Genomic DNA, 19,290 nt, shown 5'->3' with positions numbered 1-19,290 from the left:
GAAAAAACAAATGGAACTCAAGCAAAAACAAACAGGACACAGGAAAGAGTGGTGCAGCTGTCTAAAAAAATACAAGAAGTGTGTATGTAAAATAGTTACATACAATTTTAACTTTCAAACCAAGTAATATTCTTTGTGTACATTTGTAGATTTTTTGTAATGAGCTGGTTAAAATTACCTAGGTAATTTCATTGTTTGCAGTGCTTTGCATGCTAGCAGGTGTTAAGAATGTGTGTGCCCGATTGCCTCAATTTGTTGTTCAAATTTCAAGTTTCACCTGCTTTGAAGTTCACTTTGCTAAACAAGTCCAATAACAGTTTTGTTTGCACGGTTTACTTTGTTATTTGAGTGGACACTTTGACATGCAAACATGCAAATGAAGGATTTGCTTCAGAACATGGGGAAATGCACACTTTTTGCCTCTTTAATGCATATATGTATTTTCTTGACCCATCCTAATATGTGAGCCATACATCTTTACCCTCCCCTAGAATTGTAGCTCCCTGTATGAGGCAGGCTCTTCTTGATATTTTCTGGTACATTTATTTCCTATGGGGTAACTCATTGTTATATTACTAAACTAAGCAATTGAATAATTATTACTCCTTGCTCTTATGCTAGTCATTGCTGAGGCGGCCAGCGGCCCACTTTTGAGGGTTTAACACTGTTAAGCAGACTCCTATACAGTTAGGCCTATTACTATAGCAAAAATGAAAAGCATTAGTTAGCATATGTCAGAAATTGCATTACAATGGGGACAGTGCCCTAGATGAGTGTGATTCGTTTCAAGTAGTGGCACACTACAATGCACAATAAAGTTTCTAAACCGACTAAGAAGCATTGATAAAATCCAATTGCTACTAGGACACTTAAAGTCACATAAGGTGAACAGGCGATACAGATTTTTTAAGGTTTAAGGTAACTGCTGGGAAAGTTCTTTGTAGTCACACATGCAGCCTTCTCGTTCTTAGGGCAGGCTTCTAGGCATCAACTCTCTATCCAGCAAGAGCTCCTGCTGGATTCAGTCTACAATGATCTGCTGTACCTTTCTAGAGCCTTGAGTCTTTCTGCCTTTTGTGTTCATGTAGTAGCATCAGGACCTCAGTAACTTGATCCTTGAGGAGCGGTACCAGTCCTGAGGTGCCAGCAGGAGTTGGGAGTCTTTGGGACTTCTGTCTTCCAGCAGTCATGCAAATTCTTCCTTCTTCATTTGTTGTCTTCCCAGGTCCAGGAACTTTCTGCAGATGTGGTGAGATGTGATGCCATTTCTTATCCTGGTAACTAGCCAGTGTTTGGGGGCATTCTTTACTCCTAATCCTGGAACGTTTCTCACAGAATTCCCACCTTTCTCTCCAGCTCTTCTTTTCTCAGTTACTTCAAACCTTCCCAGAGTCCCTCATCGACAATAACCCAAGGCTTCCCCCGGTTGCAAGAGTCTTATGTGTCGTAGTACCTCCCTTGTAGAGAGAGATAAGGTTTCCTCTTCTCAGCCAGTGCTAGAACTGGTTTCCATCCTGCTGGAACTTGCCGGAATGGTTACAGTTCCTGCCACTCCAAATTGAGATCTACATGTTTCAAGAAGAGCGTTCTAAGCCGTCTTCTGTGTCTCCAACTGATTCAGCTCATCCCCCCAGGAAGGGTAATCCCAGCCATATGACCACAGTTAACAACACTCCTGCCTTCCTGCTCCCAATGGTCAAACAGTTGTCTTCCAAAAAGATTCGATAACAGCCAGCCAGGGATGTGTATTTAGTCTCTGGAGCAGGGCTGTGCTTCTAGCCACTTCTAAATTAGTTTGCTTTCATGTACCACAAAATACCCTTTATTACAGTTACTTGTCCACTACAAATATGTACTTTCACTGTAGAATTAGAGTTTTAAAACTATGTGGAAAATACATTTAAGTGACTGCTTCATTGTTTTCTCAGGCCTAGATACTATAAGCCAGATTTTATATAGAAAATATTGTTTTCCCTGCACATTGACAAATATATTTTGTAACTCTTTGCTGTGGTGGTATATTTTTCCTTAATATCTAGCATCCATCCCCCCTGTGGGCTCACAAAGCACATTTCAGGAATAACTGAGCTAATATCTAAAAATAGGTGTTTATATATGGCAAAGGCACTTTTCCTTGCCAAGTATCACTGCAACTTTTAAACTGCAGCCCTGCCTTAGCACAGTGGACCTCTCTGGGACCATATATTTGTGTCATATATGTGGGAGATGTTAATACACTCTCAAGCCCACATGTGTCATTTAACTTCCATACCACTGTTACATTATTTTTGCCATCTGCCATGGTCTTACTGGAAAGTTTAATAAGCCAATTAATGCACACTACATGTTTACAAGAAAAGCACAGGCCCTACACACTATTTATCAGTGACGTACAGAAAACCCAGAAAAACCAATCCGGGAAAACCGAAGGGATCATTTCAAAAGGGGAGGGGGCAGTATGGTGTTCTGCATTTGAATCTGAGTGTCACAACCTGACTGGTTTTAATTTGCCCAGGCCAGAAAAGTGAGTGTGCAAGAAGTTCTGTGTCCTGGGCTTTCATCCAAAATAGTGACTGGGGCTGGCTGGACCAATACTAAGGCCCTTTGAGGATTCCATTGGCAGTAGAACAGATATGGGTACATCTCCCACAAATAAATACAGACTTAGTGAGGGGTGAAGATACCTAGGATTTTCTTCTTTGCTTCCTGAAGGAATATGTACTTTAGAGCAACACTGCTAGACACCCAAATGCAAATAGTAGCCTTTTTCCCCCCCAAGAGTTTATTTTAGTTTATCTGCCTTATATTACGTGGAGCTACCAGAAGTCCTCCTAACGCTAGGCAGACAATGCAGGCTACCGGCCACTTCCCTGAACTAAGTCCTAAACAGCCAGGTTTTCAGGTCCTTACAAAAATACAACTTGTGGCCAGATTGATGCAGCTCCTGTGGAAGTGTGTTCCAAAGTTTAGGAGCCCTACAGGCCATGAAACGGTCTCATCATCAAGACATATGAATTTTAGGGATATTCAACAGAGGGCTGTAGAGGATCTGAGGGACCTGTGAGGGATGTAGTAGGAGGTCAAAGATCTCAATAGAGCTGGATCCCTGTTGTGAAGTGTTCAATGTGTGATGCAGAGGGCCTTGAATTGAACTTGTTGCTGTACAGAAAACCAGTGTAGGGCTACCAGAGCTTTTTTTGGCAGACTGATATTCATAAGAAGGTGAGTGGGGGTATTTTGAACCACCTGCAGCCTATGCACCGCATACTGAGATGAGCTAAAATAAAGGGCATTGCCTTTATCAAGACATGAGATTAGAAGGGCCTGGACAATAATTTTTTTGGCTAGGATAGGAAGAAGATCAAAAACATTCTTCAACAGCCTCAGTACCTTGAAACAGGTGGCAGTAAGCTTTTTTTACTTGATGGTCCATAGTGAGGCTGGAGTCCAACCATATCCCAAGACTTTTTATTGGACTTTTCTATGGTAGGAGGTTCCTCAGACAATCCGATAGAGGGGTCAAAGTCCTGTTATGAAAATCATTACCCAGTAGCATGACCTCTGTTTTGTCTTCATTAAGTTTTAATCTATAGTTGGCCAACCACGTGGCTACTTCCTGGAGACAAGAAGTTAGTTCAGTATGACCTATTCTTGGATCTGAGGAGATTGACATGACCAGCTGGGTGTCGTCGGCATAGGAAACCAATGACAACCCATAAGAGCACACAGTCTCTACCAGTAGGTACATATAAAGATTGAAAAGTGTGGGACTTAAAAAAGAACCCTGTGGTACCCCGCAATTCAAATGTAAACTCTTGGAGAAGCATGCACGATCTAGTACCTGAAAGGTATGCTTCTCCAGAAAGGAGGTGAACCAATTTAGAGTCAAGCCATTAGTTCCTGCATTTGATGTTCTTTGAATAAGAATGGTCTGATCTACAGTGTGGAAGGCCGTACTAGGTCTAGAAGAATAATGGCAGCTGAACCTCCTAGATCAAGACGCCGTCTGAGCTCTTTCAAGGCTGTTTCAGTGCTGTCTAAACCCCATTTAGGTGGGGTGAAGAATCTCATGGACTTCAAGGAAACCGGAGAGAGATTTATTGACATGTTTTTCTAGGAGCTTGGAGACTTCTTGTAACAGAGAGATCGGCTTGTAGTTATTCAGACAAAGGTGATCAAGGCTGTTTTTTTTTAACAATGGTTTGATTACAGCATGTTTCCATTGGGGAGGGGCCTGTCCGCTTTTAAGTGATAGATTCAATAAGTCACTTAACACAGGAGCTATACTGTCCAACCCTTGACAAAGGACATAAGGAGGTGCAGGATCTAATGGAGATCTAGATTTTACCACCTGCAGGCAATCTGTCACAGGTTCAATAGAAGCAAAAGGCCTTAGGCTAAAGACTAAAGGCTAATGGTGCTGGATCTATCATTTTGACCGTGGATCACTCTTCACAGAGAAAGTGAGGGGCACTTGTGTTTTCTTAGACCCTAAATGTGGAGAACACCCATATCAGAGCACAGAACTCTGTCACCTGAAATAATTGATTGGTGATTCCTAATCAGAGTGATCTTATTACTCACTCCCAGTTTCAATGCCTAAAGAATAGGTAATCCCTGTTGTGCAGTTATTGGTTGTGTATCCCTCTCCTTCTGCCTTTCATTGCTCTTATAGGTTTCCCTTTGTTCTTGGCTGGAGTCTGGATTTTTATTTTATTTTTTTAAAGATGTTAATGATTAGATAAGTTGCATTGATACAATGGGCAATATTTTGGCTAATGTTGGTTGTTTTCTTGTGATGCACATAAAAATGGATTTACATTTAAATGTGGATGGAATGTACTTTTGTTTAGCAGAAACTTAACCTTGATACTCCCAACAATGCCACAGCTCAGGCCTGTGGCAACTAGTTGTCTAAATGGCTCCATGCCATTTTCTTCTTCTGATGAGTTAGGTGCCTATGGTACCACAAGAAGAACTCCTCCAGACGTTTAATGAGGTATCTTGCAATTCTATCCTATATTCCAGAAGAAAGTTTAAAACACTGGTTTGAGTATCATTGTGTCAAAAAGGTATCCTGGTGATACATCACTTAGATGTAACGTGACTTGTGAAGCAACCCCTATGGTCTAAGGGAATAGAGAAGCAATCTATACTGAAACTTAAACCAAATGCATCAAACGTTAAATATGCTTAAAGAGATGATAGGGAAAACATTGCACATCTGCAACAGAAACTGTGGTTCCAGGAGACCCCCATTCTGTTTACGTCTGAACAGTGCCTCTTTTTGCACCTTTCTTCTTCTGGACCATGTTCTGTGTCTTCACAGATGGCATGTCCTAAAGAAGTTGCTGGCTTCTCAGCCACATGTATCTGCTCAATTCACTTACAACTGACATTACTGATTCCCTCAATGTTGCTCCCTTCAGGTTTAGTTTCTCAAGAGCATTCATAGCTTCTGAAGTTGGGGATGCCTTCAGATAGACGCACAAAGAATGTGAAGTTATACAGACAACATTGAAGAAGGCCTTTGCAGCCATTAATTTTGTCTATAGGTGGAGACATGTACATCTCTATTGCTCCTCGAAAATTTGTAAGTGTTATTCTAGGCTGATCTAGATGGAAAACAATATCATCCAATAGGCATGAGAGGCAAATTGAGCTAATATTGGACATTGCATTAGCTGGACTGTGAATTATGGCCGCAGACTTTGAGAGCAACTTAGTTGGCAAGATGAAACCAAAGATTAAATTTTAATAATAGGAAGCTTACTGAAGCTGGAGTTACTATATTATGTTTCCTAAGGCATAAATTGTTTGGAGGTCGTGCTAAAAAATAAAAACATTGAAGACCTGCAAATCACTTACCCCCTTCTGCACAAGCTATTATTTGGGCTTCTTCCTTTATGTATGCCGCAATTTGTTTTAATATCTGCCACAGCCTCTGTCTGTAGGGCTTTGAAAAGTTTACAGCGGAGGGCTCATTCATCCAGCTCAAATCCATCAGATTATATTCAGGGCATCCCAACAGCCTTTGTGAATATGTTGATATTTCCCTTGTAGTTGATGGTTGCATTCAATGCTTAAATGACATTTGGGAACAATTACTTTCAAATTTAAATTATTTGGTAGCCTATATTGTCCCACCTGACCATGCCACAGAATTATCTCACGTCCTTAAAAATCTGGGTCTTTATCTGGTACATCTATTGAAAAGACTCTTTCATGGCATATGTTTATGTTACATCCTATTCTTGATCCCCCAGACTGCATAAGATTTTAGACCTGTGCTCGGCCCAATGTTAATATATTTGACAAATTGATAGACCTCGATAAACATGCAGGATGCATGTTTTTATAATCTGATTCACTGATGTGACAAGAGGTCACTCAGTTGGACTTTGTGAAATCATCATTAGCTATTCAGGGTCCTCAGGTTAGGGTTGTATTTAGCTCCTCATCACAGTTTTGTGGATGTGTTTCTTAGGATGGAGGACTTATTTGCAAATCTACATCTTTACACAAACCATGCCACATGGTCTGTTTGTGATTTGATGCATACTAATTAATGACTCCTGACACACTACAAATGCGATACCTAATGTGAAAGAAAGGAGTTACTGTCTCCAAAACTAACCTTTAAGCTGAGATTTAATGTGCCATTATTTATCCTGTTCAAGTCAGCAAGAACTCACAATTGGCTTTAAGTGCCAGGGAAAATATCCTCTTGTACCCTTATAGTCCTCCGGGCAGATTCCATCTCCATCCAGAGGTCAGTCATTATCACTAGCACACAATGGGGTCAGACCTAAACTGATCAATCATAGTGTCATCTTCATTCTGGGAGGACATGCAATGATAACTGAGCCAGAGAACTGGAGGAACATTTAAAGGGCTAGGTATGAAACTCTAAGTCAGTAGTCATGACTATGTATGCTCACCTGTGAGATGTGAATATGGTTTTAGAGTAAGCTTGGAGTCTTCACTTATGCCAAGAACATGCTTTCTCAACCAACAGAAGGGCATTGTATTAGACCTTCATTCTACTTGAGACATTTGCTGGGTTTCAGTAGGGTCAAATCCAAGCTCTATCTAATGCATGCACAGGTTGTTGGTTTATGCCCCATGCCAGTTTGACTAGTCACAACTGTGGGTAGAAGGAAACTTCCATTCCCTGAAGCTAATCTACATTGCTCATCTGAAAAAAGATCTTGGAGTGCAGACTTAGTGTAGGTGTCTGTCCAATTACATATTAGAGAAAATTGTAATGCAGATATCTGTATTTCATAGTATTAGGAGGACCTCTAATCTTTCTAAGAGCATGCTGTTCGCCAGTCTTTTCCTTGAGAAAAAAGAATCCCATGCCAGGGAGTAAAGTTATCTTTTATTATGTTGTTCCTTTTCCCTACTCTCCTGAATTCTTACTGAGTACAAGTAGGGATCAAGCTGAGATGGAGGAGATGTAATTTGAGCTGGACATCAATGTCTTGGTTCTGTCTGTTAAGGAATCTGGTGCTGGATGCTGCTGTTTTTGCTATTATTCATAATCCACCTAATCAGATCCTGCTGAGTCACACAATTGTCTGCCTGTGCCCGTTGGTTTACCAGGAGAATTTGTTTGCTCTGAGTTGTTGATATCTTTAAAGCAGTACAGACGCCTCATAACATCGTAGTCTTTAGACAAAGTCATTTTGTAATTAAGTTTTGTTTGGCTTGCTAGCATCCACATTTGAAAGCCCATTGCATGGCAATTTGGTGATTTGTGCGGTTTGTGGTGTTGGGGCCTCCTATTGTCTAGTTTCTTGGGTGTTTGAGCCACCCAAAATGCCATATGGATGACATACAGATCCCCAGTTCCAAGTTAGGTTCTCCTTTTGGCCTCCATATTCACAATTTAAGCCTTGAATAGGGCCTTCTTCAAATATCTGTTAGGCAAAATATTCTTCTAGTGGTAAATAATTCCGCCCCACATCTCAAATAAACCAGTCTGACTTCTCTGTAAAGATCCTTGACTGAGGTTTCCTGCACCTACTTTTGTGCCCAAGATTTTGTAGAGCTTCTACTTAAAACAGGCAATTGTGCAGCTCAAAAATAACGATTGCTTAATGTACTGGGTGTGGCAGAGCACGCACAATATTGTGCATGGGACTAGCTTTTTCCATGTTCCTGATAATAAGTGTGTTCATGTCTATAAGCTCAAGAAGCCAGGATTATTTACATTTTTGGGTTTCATAACAAAATAAAATCTAACACTGAATAAAATAACCATCTGTTATTAACACAGAAGATGATATATATATATATATATATATATGTATATATATATATATATATATACACATACACATATATATATATATATATATATATATATATATATATATATACATATACATACATACACACACATACATATATACAAACATACATACGATGGCATGTGTAGCTGCAGATACACATGCTATGCATAGGACCCGCCATCTAGTGTTGGGCTCGGAGTGTTACAAGTTGTTTTTCTTCGAAGAAGTCTTTTTATTTTTTTCCGAGTTACGAGATCGAATGACTCCTCCTTTTGGTTATAGTGCGCATGGGCATCAACTCCTTTGTTAGATTGTTTTGTTTCCGCTGTCAGGTTTGGACGTGTTTCCTCTCGCTCCGAGACTTTTGAATTGGAAACTTTATAATAACTTGATTTACCATTGGTATTGTTTTGATTGCTTTTCCATCTTTAATCGAGCCGATAGTACTGTCGCAAACCAGAAAACGCCCTTTTGGGCACTCGCGCCCTTCTCGGGCCTATCACACCGGAGCCTGATGGATCAGACTCCATTCTGATTCTGTCCTCGATGCCACTCCAAATTCCCCTACACAGATCAACACGTGGTATGTAATCTGTCTATCTCCCGAACATCAAGAAGAAGACTGTGAAGCTTGTCGGTCTTTCCGGTTGAAAAAGACACTGCGTGACCGGAGTGCAAGGAGACTCGAAATGGCATTGAAGCACACAGAGTCCACCAACACTGTAGAAGAGGACCAGACACAGACGCCTGTTTCGATCCAGGACACCGACTCCGAAGCAGACTCGGATGAAGACAGCCAACCAATCACTGCGGCTCAGCATGTGAGTATATCTGCCCCTACGCCCACTTCCAAGATACCTATTAAGGCGTTGGGTGCCCCACTGCCAGAGAGCCATGGTTCCACCTGAAAGAAAATCATTAGCAGCCGACCTTCGGGTTCAGCGCCGAAAAAGACCACACCTGTTTCGATGCCGGAGTTGAGCAAATCTATTAAAAGCTCCACAGCCGAGCCGACAGCCACACTCTTCGGAGTCAAAAACTCGACGTCTGGCTTCGGAGCCGAAACCACAGGCTGTATCTTCGGGACCAAAAAGCTATCCACCACTTCGGAGCCAAAAAAATATTTTTATTCAGAGGAACAAGGACTTTCGAGCCGATTAAAACACAGCTCCAAGACAATTGATTATCAATCCTCTAAAATAGCTAGAACATCAGAATATATTTCTGAAGACCCAGATATTCAGCCTATCCTTGAAATCATGAACAGCAAACAAAGAAGGATACATATCCAAAAGGAGACTGGGAAAATCATTGCTTCACCTCCTCCACAAACCAAGAGAAAGCAGGTGTTTCAAGAGACTCTTGACACTGCTCCACCACCTGCAAAGATATTTAAAAGGAAGGAGAAACTATCCCCTCTACAAATTTCTCCACCACATTCGCCACAACTTTCTTTCTTTTCACTACCTACTACCCCACCACCATTGCCTTCACCAACACATTCCCATACATATTCACATGGAGATACAGTTGACTACTGGGACTTATATGATCCAGATCCCATACCACAAAATAACCCAGACTTCTATCTGTCCAAACCTTCGCCACCGGAGGATAGCACAGCTTATACACAGGTCATTTCAAGAGCAGCTGCGTACCATGGGGTACAAATGCATGCTGAGCCTTGGGAGGCCGATTTTCTTTTCAACACATTGTCCTCCACCCACTCACAATACCAGTGTTTGCCGATGTTGCCTGGTATGCTTAGACATGCAGACATATTTAAAGAGCCTGTTAAGGCTAGAATTTTAACTCCAAGAATAGACAAACAATGCAAGCCTGCACCAACAGACCCAGTTTATATCACACAACAGGTACCACCAGACTCTGTTGTAGTCAGTGCTGCTAGGAAAAGGGCCAATAGCTAGTCTTCAGGGGATACCCCTCCCCCTGACAAAGAAAGCAGAATGTTTGATGCTGCTGGGAAGAGGGCAACTACACAAGCAGCTAACCAATGGTGAATTGCAAATTCACAAGCCCTGCTAGCAAGGTATGACAGGGCACACTGAGACGAAATGCAGGAATTTATACAATACTTGCCAAAAGAACATCAAAAAAGAGCTCAACAAATTGTTGAAGAAGGCCAGGCAATTAGCAATAACCAAATAAGATCTGCTCTTGATGCAGCTGATACAGCAGCTAGAAGCATAAACACTGGCATAACCATCCGTGGGCATGCATGGTTATGATCTTCGTGGTTCAAACCAGAGATCCAACAGGCAGTGCTCAATATGCACTTGAATAAAAACAATCTATTTGGACCTGACTATTGAGAAACTCAGGAAGGACTCTGACACTGCAAAAGCTATGGGAGCCCTGTACACTACCCCTTATAGAGGTTCCTTCCGTAAACAGCAATTTAGGGGAAGTTTCAAACCCCAGTCTGCAGAGGCTTCCACCTCGCAAGCAAAACAAGGTCAGCAGCAATACCAAAGGGGAACATTTAGAGGCTCTTACAGAGGTCAACACTTCAGAGGCAAATTTCAAGCCTCAAAGAGTGTCACCACTCCCTCAAATCAGTAACTTCATCAGTATACCACAACCCCACACATGTGGGGGGCAGACTGCAGCAATTCTACTCCCAATGGCAAAACATCACCACAGACCAGTGGGTGCTTTCAATTATCCACAATGGTTACTTCCTAGAACTAATTTCTACTCCTCCAAACATTCCCCCTTGCTATCACAAACTGTCCCCAGAGCACAATGTTCTGTTACAACAAGATGTGCAATCATTATTGCTAAAAGAAGCAATAGAATCAGTTCCAATATCTCAACAGGGAACAGGAGTATATTCACTATATTTCTCCATACCCAAAAAGGATGGTACTCTCTGACCCATTCTGGATCTCAGACAACTAAATCTATATATCCTGTCAGAACATTTTCACATGGTAACTCTGCAGGACTACTACAAAAACAAGATTACATGACTGTATTAGATCTCAAAGATGCTTATTTTCATATCCCCATACATCCACCTCATCAAAAATACCTAAGATTTGTAATAGCAGGAAACCACTACCAAATCGAAGTTCTTCCCTTCACCAAAACAACTCCAAAGGTTTTCTCAAAATGTCTAGCTGTAGTAGTGGCCTACCTAAGGAGGCAACACATGCATGTCTTTCCTTATCTAGACGACTGGCTAATAAAATCAAGCAACATTATACAATGCCAGAACACACTCAGTATACAATAGAAACCCTACACACATTAGGGTTCACAATCAACTACCACAAGTCTCATCTTTAACCAGCACAGGTTCAACCTTACCAAGGTGCTATTCTCAATACCCAAAAAGCCTTGGCCTATCCAAATCCCCAAAGGATACAGGCTTTTCAAAACCTTATATCACAAATACAGCCCAATCAACATTACACTGTAAGGTTTATCATGAAACTATTGGGAATGATGGCATCATTCATAGCAATAGTACTGCATGCAAGATTGAACATGAGAACACTACCACAGTGTCTCTCACAGCAATGGTCTCAAGCACAGGGTCAATTGCACGAATAGTGTTGTTAGACCGCCAAACACACAAATCTCTTCAGTGGTGGAATCACAACAATTTAATAAAGGGGCGGTCATTTCAGAACCCTGTGCCTCAGACCACGATAACAACAGACGCATCAATGACAGGTTGGTGAGCCCCCCCTCAACAACCTTACAATACAAGGGCAATGGAATTCCATGCAGTTAACTTATCAGATAAACCATTTAGAATTGTTAGCTGCGTTTCCCGCCCTAAAATGTTTTCAACCCCTTCACATGCACAAAACAGTCTTGATAAAAACAGACAATATGACAACAATGTATTATCTTGAGAAACAAGGAGGATTACATTCATCTCAGCTGTCCCTTCTAGCCCAAACAATATGGAAATGGGCAATCACAATCACATTTACTTGCTAGCAGAATACATCCCAGGGATACACAATCAGCTAGCGGACCTACTAAGCAAGACGCAACAACAGATACACAAATGGGAAATTCCCTCTCAAGTACTTCTGCAGTACTTTCAAATGTGGGGAACACCAGACATAGACCTATTCGCAACAAGCAAAAACGCAAAATGCCAAAACTTCGCATCCAGACACCCACATCCTCTGTCCAAGGGCAATGCTTTATGGATCAACTGGTCAGGGATGTTTGCTTACGCTTTTCCCCCTCTCCCGTTGATTCAATTTCTGGTTAACAAACTGCGTCACATCTCTCTCACTATGGTACTCATATCCTCCATGTGGGCATGACAACATTGGCACACAACACTCCTAGATCTGGCAGTAGTACCACCTCACAAACTTCCAAACAGGCCAGATTTGTTAACACAGAACAAAGATCAACTCAGGCATCCCAATCCCAGTGTTCTCAAATTAGCGATTTGGCACCTAAAGTCACAGAATTTGGATACTTACACCTTCCAATAGAATGTATGGAAGTTCTAAAACAGGCAAGCAAACCTACAACTAGGCAATGTTACGCTTTACTGATGTCAGCCCAAAAATATAGAATCACTTAAGGCATCAATGCAAAATATTGTATGCTACCTGCTTCATCTACAAAAAGATAATTTAGCTTTTTCCTCTATTAAAATTAATCTTACTGCTATATCAGCATACTTACAAAATATACAGCATACTTCTCTCTTTAGTGTTCCTGTAATTAAAGCCTTCATGGAAGGACTTAAGCATATTATTCCACAAAGAACCCCACCAGTTCCTTCTTGGAATCTAAATATTGTACTCACAAGATTAATGGGACCACCATCCGAGCCCATGCATTTGTGTAATATTCAATTTCTGACTTGGAAAGTTGTGTTCTTAGTAGCAATTACATCATTAAGAAGAGTTAGTGAAATACAAGCATTCCCTCGGGAGGAACCATTTTTCCAAGTACACAAATGTAAAGTAGTACTTAAGACAAATCCACATTTTTTGCCAAACGTGGTTTCTGCTTTTCACATTAACCAAACAGTGGAATTGCCAGTCTTCTTCCTACAGCCAGACTCAACTGCTGAAAGATCTCTTCATACTCTTGATCTTAAAAGAGCTCTGATGTACTATGTTGATAGAACAAAAGAGTTTAGAAAAACTAAACAACTTTGAGTTGCTTTTCAGCAACCACACAAAGGAAATGCTATCTCTAAACAAGGATTAGCTAGATGGATTGTAAAATGCATCCAAACGTGTAACATCAAAGCAAGACAGCAACTTTTGATAACACCAAAAGCACATTCCACTAGGAAAAAAAGGTGCTTCCATGGCTTTTCTAGGTAACATACCAATGGCAGACATATGTAAAGCTGCCACGTGGTCCACTCCGCATAGATTTACAAAACATTGCTGTGTGGATATATTTTCAAAGCAGCAGGCCAATGTTGGTCAATCAGTACTTAAAACTTTATTTCAAACTACTTCAACTCCTACCGGCTCACCACCGCTGTTTTGGGAGAAGGACCACTTTTTAGTCTGTGCATAGCATGAAGCCCACACATGCCATCAAACGGAAAATGTATTTTATCTGATAGATACTTCTAGTTGCAGATTCCTTATCTTAGAATTTCCCCCGGGCGTCAGACTGGATCTGGAGATTTTTCTTCGAGCAATACCCTTGCGCGTCGGCAGGTGGCACTGGTCGACTCCGCGGGCGTTGTTGGCGTCGTGGTTGCTGTGATAACATCGGGAGATGTTATAGATGCTGCTGTTGCGCAGTGACCTCAGTTCTTTTCTTTCCGCGCCACGTGCTGATCCGGAGAAGAGCTACCCTGGCTATTTTTTGGCCAAATTTGACCATTTTGTTGACTTTTTTCTGTGAAACTTTGGTGCGTCGAGGATGTCCCCAAAGACCGGGTTCAAGCCATGCGAGGACTGTCATCGGACGATGTCGGTGACGGATCCTCATCAGGTATGTCTGTGGTGTCTCGAGCGCGACCACAACCCGAAGTCGTGCTCCGAGTGCCGGGCCATGCACCTGAAGGCTTTGAGGAAGCGGTCCCTAAAGCTAATGGCTGCCCGGCACTCAACTCCACATAGGTTCCGGTCTCGCTCGAGAGGAAGGTCTGCTCTAAATCCTCGGTTCAAGGTAAGAAGAAGAAGTCCCATCGTTCTCCGACTACGCCCCGTCGCTCTGCCGACGCAATGCAGGAAGAGCATCCACGTACAAGGCCTCCATCCTTGGAGCCTGCGTCTGGGTCGGCTCCGCGCTTCCCTCAGTTTCCCGGAGCTGGAGCGACCCCCACCCAGCTTAAAGAGCTTTATGAGGCCATGCGCCTCATATTTGGGCGGTTGGAACCCGAAACGGCACCTTCAGGCCCAAGGGGTTCGGCTGAGGGGCCTTTGGGTTCCGCGCTAGCAGCTTTGGCTCCTGCCATCGAGGTCACCTCCAGATCCGTGTGCGGATCCGCAGCAGCGCCGGTCACACCCTTGAAACCTTTCCCGGCGCCGGGTCGATTATCGACACTCCTGACGTCGGTGGTGCCCACTATCAACGTCGACCCAATTCTTATCCCCGACAACTCAGAGTCGAAGCGACGTCGGCTGGCACCGCCTTCAGCTTCGATTGGGGCTTATTCACCCAAGGTCAGATTCAGACCCTTTTTCTTATGGGTACAAATATGGGGAGGAATTGGAGGGGTCCCTGGACCCTTAGGAATACCAGGAAGACCCTGAATGGACTGGGCTCAGGAATTGGGCAAAGCCAGTGGTCTGGATACTTCTCCTGGTGCTGGCATGCTGTCTCCTCCTACCGTGACTATGGCAGAGGGAGAAACTTATGGTATGGTGGTCAGTAGGGCAGCTGAGGTCCATGGTCTAATCTCCTGACGGAGGTGCTTCAGCCTGGGACTTCTATTTCAGAACCCATTTTGCCGTTTAATGAGGCCCTCACCGATGTCCTTTTAGGTACATGGTCCAAACCCAAAACAGGGGCTCCTGTGACTAGGACTATTGCACGCCACCATCGGCCCGCTCCGAACAACCCTAAATTCCTATCCCAACATCCCGCGCCTGAGAGTCTTGTTATCCAGGCTTCCTCTTCTTCAGGCACATTCCCTTTCCCACCCCCGGATAGGTAATCCAAAAGGCTGGACCAGTTTGGCAAAAAGTTGTTTTCTTCCTCCAGTCTCACGCTGCGGTCTGTGAACTAGAATATGTCTCTACCAGATATTTTGTTACCGAAGGTAAGTAAATTGTACACCTAGTGTACATCTGTTCTTGGCATGTAGTGCTACAGATACATATGCACCCTCCCTCCTCCCCCGAAGCCTGTAGTCGTTGCAGAATTTATTTGTACATATGTATGTATACATGTATACATATATATATTTTACATTTGCATGAACATCTTATTTATTAACTGCATTTAGTTGTACATTTACATTCTTTCACTCTATCACTCCTTCCTACACCCTTCTGCGGGAAAACAATCTAACAAACGAGTTGATGCCCATGCACACTATCACCGAAAGGAAAAGCCATTCGATCCTGTGACTCGGAATAAATAAAAAAAGACTTCTATGTGTTTGTGTGTTTTAAAAAGACTTACTTCTATGTTTAGCATTATGGTCTGTTTGTTCATTTATGCTAGAAGTTCTAGTGTTAGCATTAGAGCAACGTGGTGAAGCCATGATTACTAACTAATGGGTTTCTCTAGTGTATATCAATCTTCTTCCTCATCACAGACCTTAAAAACAGTATAGAGGTTTTGAGTTGTGCTTCAGTATGTGACAGACAGGATTCTAGTTGACGATTCCTGCAATGTGACAACCTTCACACCAGACTCGAATGATGAAGAAACTGGGAATATATTTATTAAATGTCCAATGGAGGTGCCAGTTTCCAGGGTTTTTTCCTATCGCATGCCAGAAGGAATTTGACGAGGAACAGTAGCAATAAATAACCAAAGCAGTGCATCCATTATTGATGCCTCTTACACAGATGTCATACAGAGAAGAGAATAGGGGTATTGGTTGGTATCTTATGTATTCTTCCTCCTTCGGAGTGTTATCCAAATGAGGTTCGCTGGCAGAACTAGCTTAAACCTTTCATGCATAAATCAATATGAATGTATGCTTTGGCTCACCTAATATGAACAATCTCATCAACAAACAAACGGAAGAAGGAATAGAGAAATTATTCATTTTCCATGAAATTCTTGTAATAACTCTGAGCCGAGGTAGATTTGCATGCTGCTGTTTGTTGAGTAGGACGCAGACCCTGGGGTTACAGATAGGCAGGGTTAGTAACTGTCCTATTGTAATGAACAAAGAGTAGTAATGCTGTCTGTGCTGAACGGTAACACCTGAGCAGAGAGTGGGTGGAAACATTCAAATATAATCATTCTGCCTCCTGCTACAATCATATTTTTACCTCTTGGAGGTGACACCTTAACATTTTTAGCTGAATGTTTTTTCCATGAGGAACAATGTAAACTAATAATCAATTTCTGAGTGTCTTTTCCATATTTTACTAGTTTGTTAGGATTCGGCCTTTTCAAGTTTGCTGAGCCTAAACGACCTCTTAAGCCAAGACGAAAAGAAAGGAAAAAAGTTACAGCCCAGAACCTATCCGATGGCAACATCAAAGTCTTAGTAAACATTGTTCGTGCATATGACATCCCTGTAAGAAAACCATCTGCGAGGTAAGCATCTGTTGCATTTAATTTGTATATAATTTGTGTTTCCTTACGACTGAAGTTTCACAGACATAAAATAACGTTAAAAATTAGACCAAATCAGCATTCAGTCACAACATTATCGTACACATAGCAAAATGTGTCACCATACAATAGTTATTCTCATTGACATCATCGGTTTACAACTCCCATACATCCTTGAACCACAGCTGGATCCACAGCCATAGAATATGCCCCTCCAAAGGAGAGGATTTGTATTCAATGTGTGTGTATGCAAGAGCAGGAAGCACGATGGGAAAACACTTTTTGATCAGTAATATGCTTCAGACCAATATATGTTTTGTTGGAGGTTAATGCTGTGAAGTACAGTTCAAGCACCATAAATAAATAAGTTGGTTTATCATCAAATAGGAAATGTGTATATCTCCACTATAATTAGGAGGGGAAATAAAACAGAAGAATGCTAATGCTGCAAGGTTATCATTCCATGATGTTGTTATTCCTACTTTTTACAGCGAGAAACTATTTACTTCACAGTGGATCAAATTGGGGAAATATAAGGGAGAAGTTGGCAAAATGAAGCCTACTTAAGGCAGGCACATTTATATACTTTCCTTTTCAAAGCATGTCTGTCCTTTCCACAGTGGTTGCTTGAATTACCACAGTCACATTAAAAAAGGGCATCTCTCTCTTTCCCAAACAACTAACCATGTAACTGCAATCTTCGCGTAATTCCGCCATAAGCACAGATGCAGCTCGGAGCTGTGTCAAGTGCTTGAAAAATGCAATAAGTACATAAACCACAGTTAAGTGTTCTAAGTCTCCGAAAAGTTTTTCTGTAACTCTCCTTCTTCATCCTCAGTCAGTGGTCTTTTCAAATGTTACGTCCAAGAGAAGGGGGGATTGGGAGGGATAAAGGTCCAGTGTATATCCTCCAATGTAAGCTAAATAATAACGTGATACACTGTTCCTAAGAAAGGCCAGGGGACTATAGGATGAGAGCTCTAGAGTCCCATAACTCAGGAGCACGAGTCCTCACACACCCAAATGGGTGTCATGCTTCATCATCGGACAAGCTCCTCGTCAGACTGGCGCTGCAATGTCTGACGGGCACCACCCAGTGGGGGGCTCTTTGCCGGAGATCTTCTTGATGATGCCGCTCTCGCCCTCAGATAGATAAAGGGGGAAGACACCGCGGAGGGTTAGAAAAAGAAAGAATCTAAAATTGGCTCTGAACCCTGACTCGTTTTGACTTTATTCTATTAATGTCGGGTAGAGGCCAAGATTAAAAAACTCAACAAAAGAGTGAAACAGAGGTAATGCTCAACCACTCTCTAACTGTATATGTCATGGTGGTGGGTCAAGAAACTACAGGACCCCATCTCTCTATTGGGTCGACATGTTTCGCGTCTTAGTGGTCCATATGGATCCAGTGACGCTTCCTCAGGACCTAGTATGAATCAAACTCCTCCAACTATAAGCTGAATTGGCTAATTATAAATCAGAACTGACAGTCAAGACAGTAGATAACGTCAGTCACTTACAATCATTCATTGTGGCCATAGGTTCAGTTCCTATTCGTCGCCCCTCCCATTTAGAGTAGGGGCATCCTGGGATCACGCGGACCTACAACCAGATGTGTATACCAAATTGAAGGTGTCTAGTTGTGGGTGGACAGACCTACCCTCGTCGCGCTCCCGAAGATCTACTGTCTTGACTGTCAGTTCTGATTTATAATTAGCACAGCTTATAGTTGGAGGAGTTTGATTCATACTAGGTCCTGAGGAAGCGTCACTGGATCCACATGGACCACTAAGACGTGAAACATGTCGACCCAATACAGAGATGGGGTCCTGTAGTTTCTTGACCCACCACCATGACATATACAGTTAGAGAGTGGTTGAGCATTACCTCTGTTTCACTCTTTTGTTGAGTTTTTTAATCTTGGCCTCTACCCGACATTAATAGAATAAAGTCAAAACGAGTCAGGGTTCAGAGCCAATTTTAGATTCTTTCTTTTTCTAACCCTCCGCGGTGTCTTCCCCCTTTATCTATCTGAGGGCGAGAGCGGCATCATCAAGAAGATCTCCGGCAAAGAGCCCCCCACTGGGTGGTGCCCGTCAGACATTGCAGCGCCAGTCTGACGAGGAGCTTGTCCGATGATGAAGCATGACACCCATTTGGGTGTGTGAGGACTCGTGCTCCTGAGTTATGGGACTCTAGAGCTCTCATCCTATAGTCCCCTGGCCTTTCTTAGGAACAGTGTATCACGTTATTATTTAGCTTTTCAAATGTT

General features: G+C 42.3%; 1 protein-coding gene across 1 annotated transcript in view; it reads left to right on the top strand.

The window, feature by feature from the left end:
- The window catches only part of CC2D2A (coiled-coil and C2 domain containing 2A), a 353,444-nt gene that overhangs the window by 228,773 nt on the left and 105,381 nt on the right, over nt 1–19,290 (top strand). Inside the window, exon 23 of the mRNA XM_069202617.1 lies at nt 16,833–17,000. Within this exon, the coding sequence (XP_069058718.1) occupies nt 16,833–17,000 (168 nt within the window). The remainder of the gene's footprint in view (nt 1–16,832; nt 17,001–19,290) is intronic.

This window comes from Pleurodeles waltl, chromosome 1_2 (genome assembly GCF_031143425.1).
Source record: "Pleurodeles waltl isolate 20211129_DDA chromosome 1_2, aPleWal1.hap1.20221129, whole genome shotgun sequence".
Classification (NCBI taxonomy): domain Eukaryota; kingdom Metazoa; phylum Chordata; class Amphibia; order Caudata; family Salamandridae; genus Pleurodeles; species Pleurodeles waltl.
This window is presented reverse-complemented; position numbering and strand designations above follow the sequence as displayed.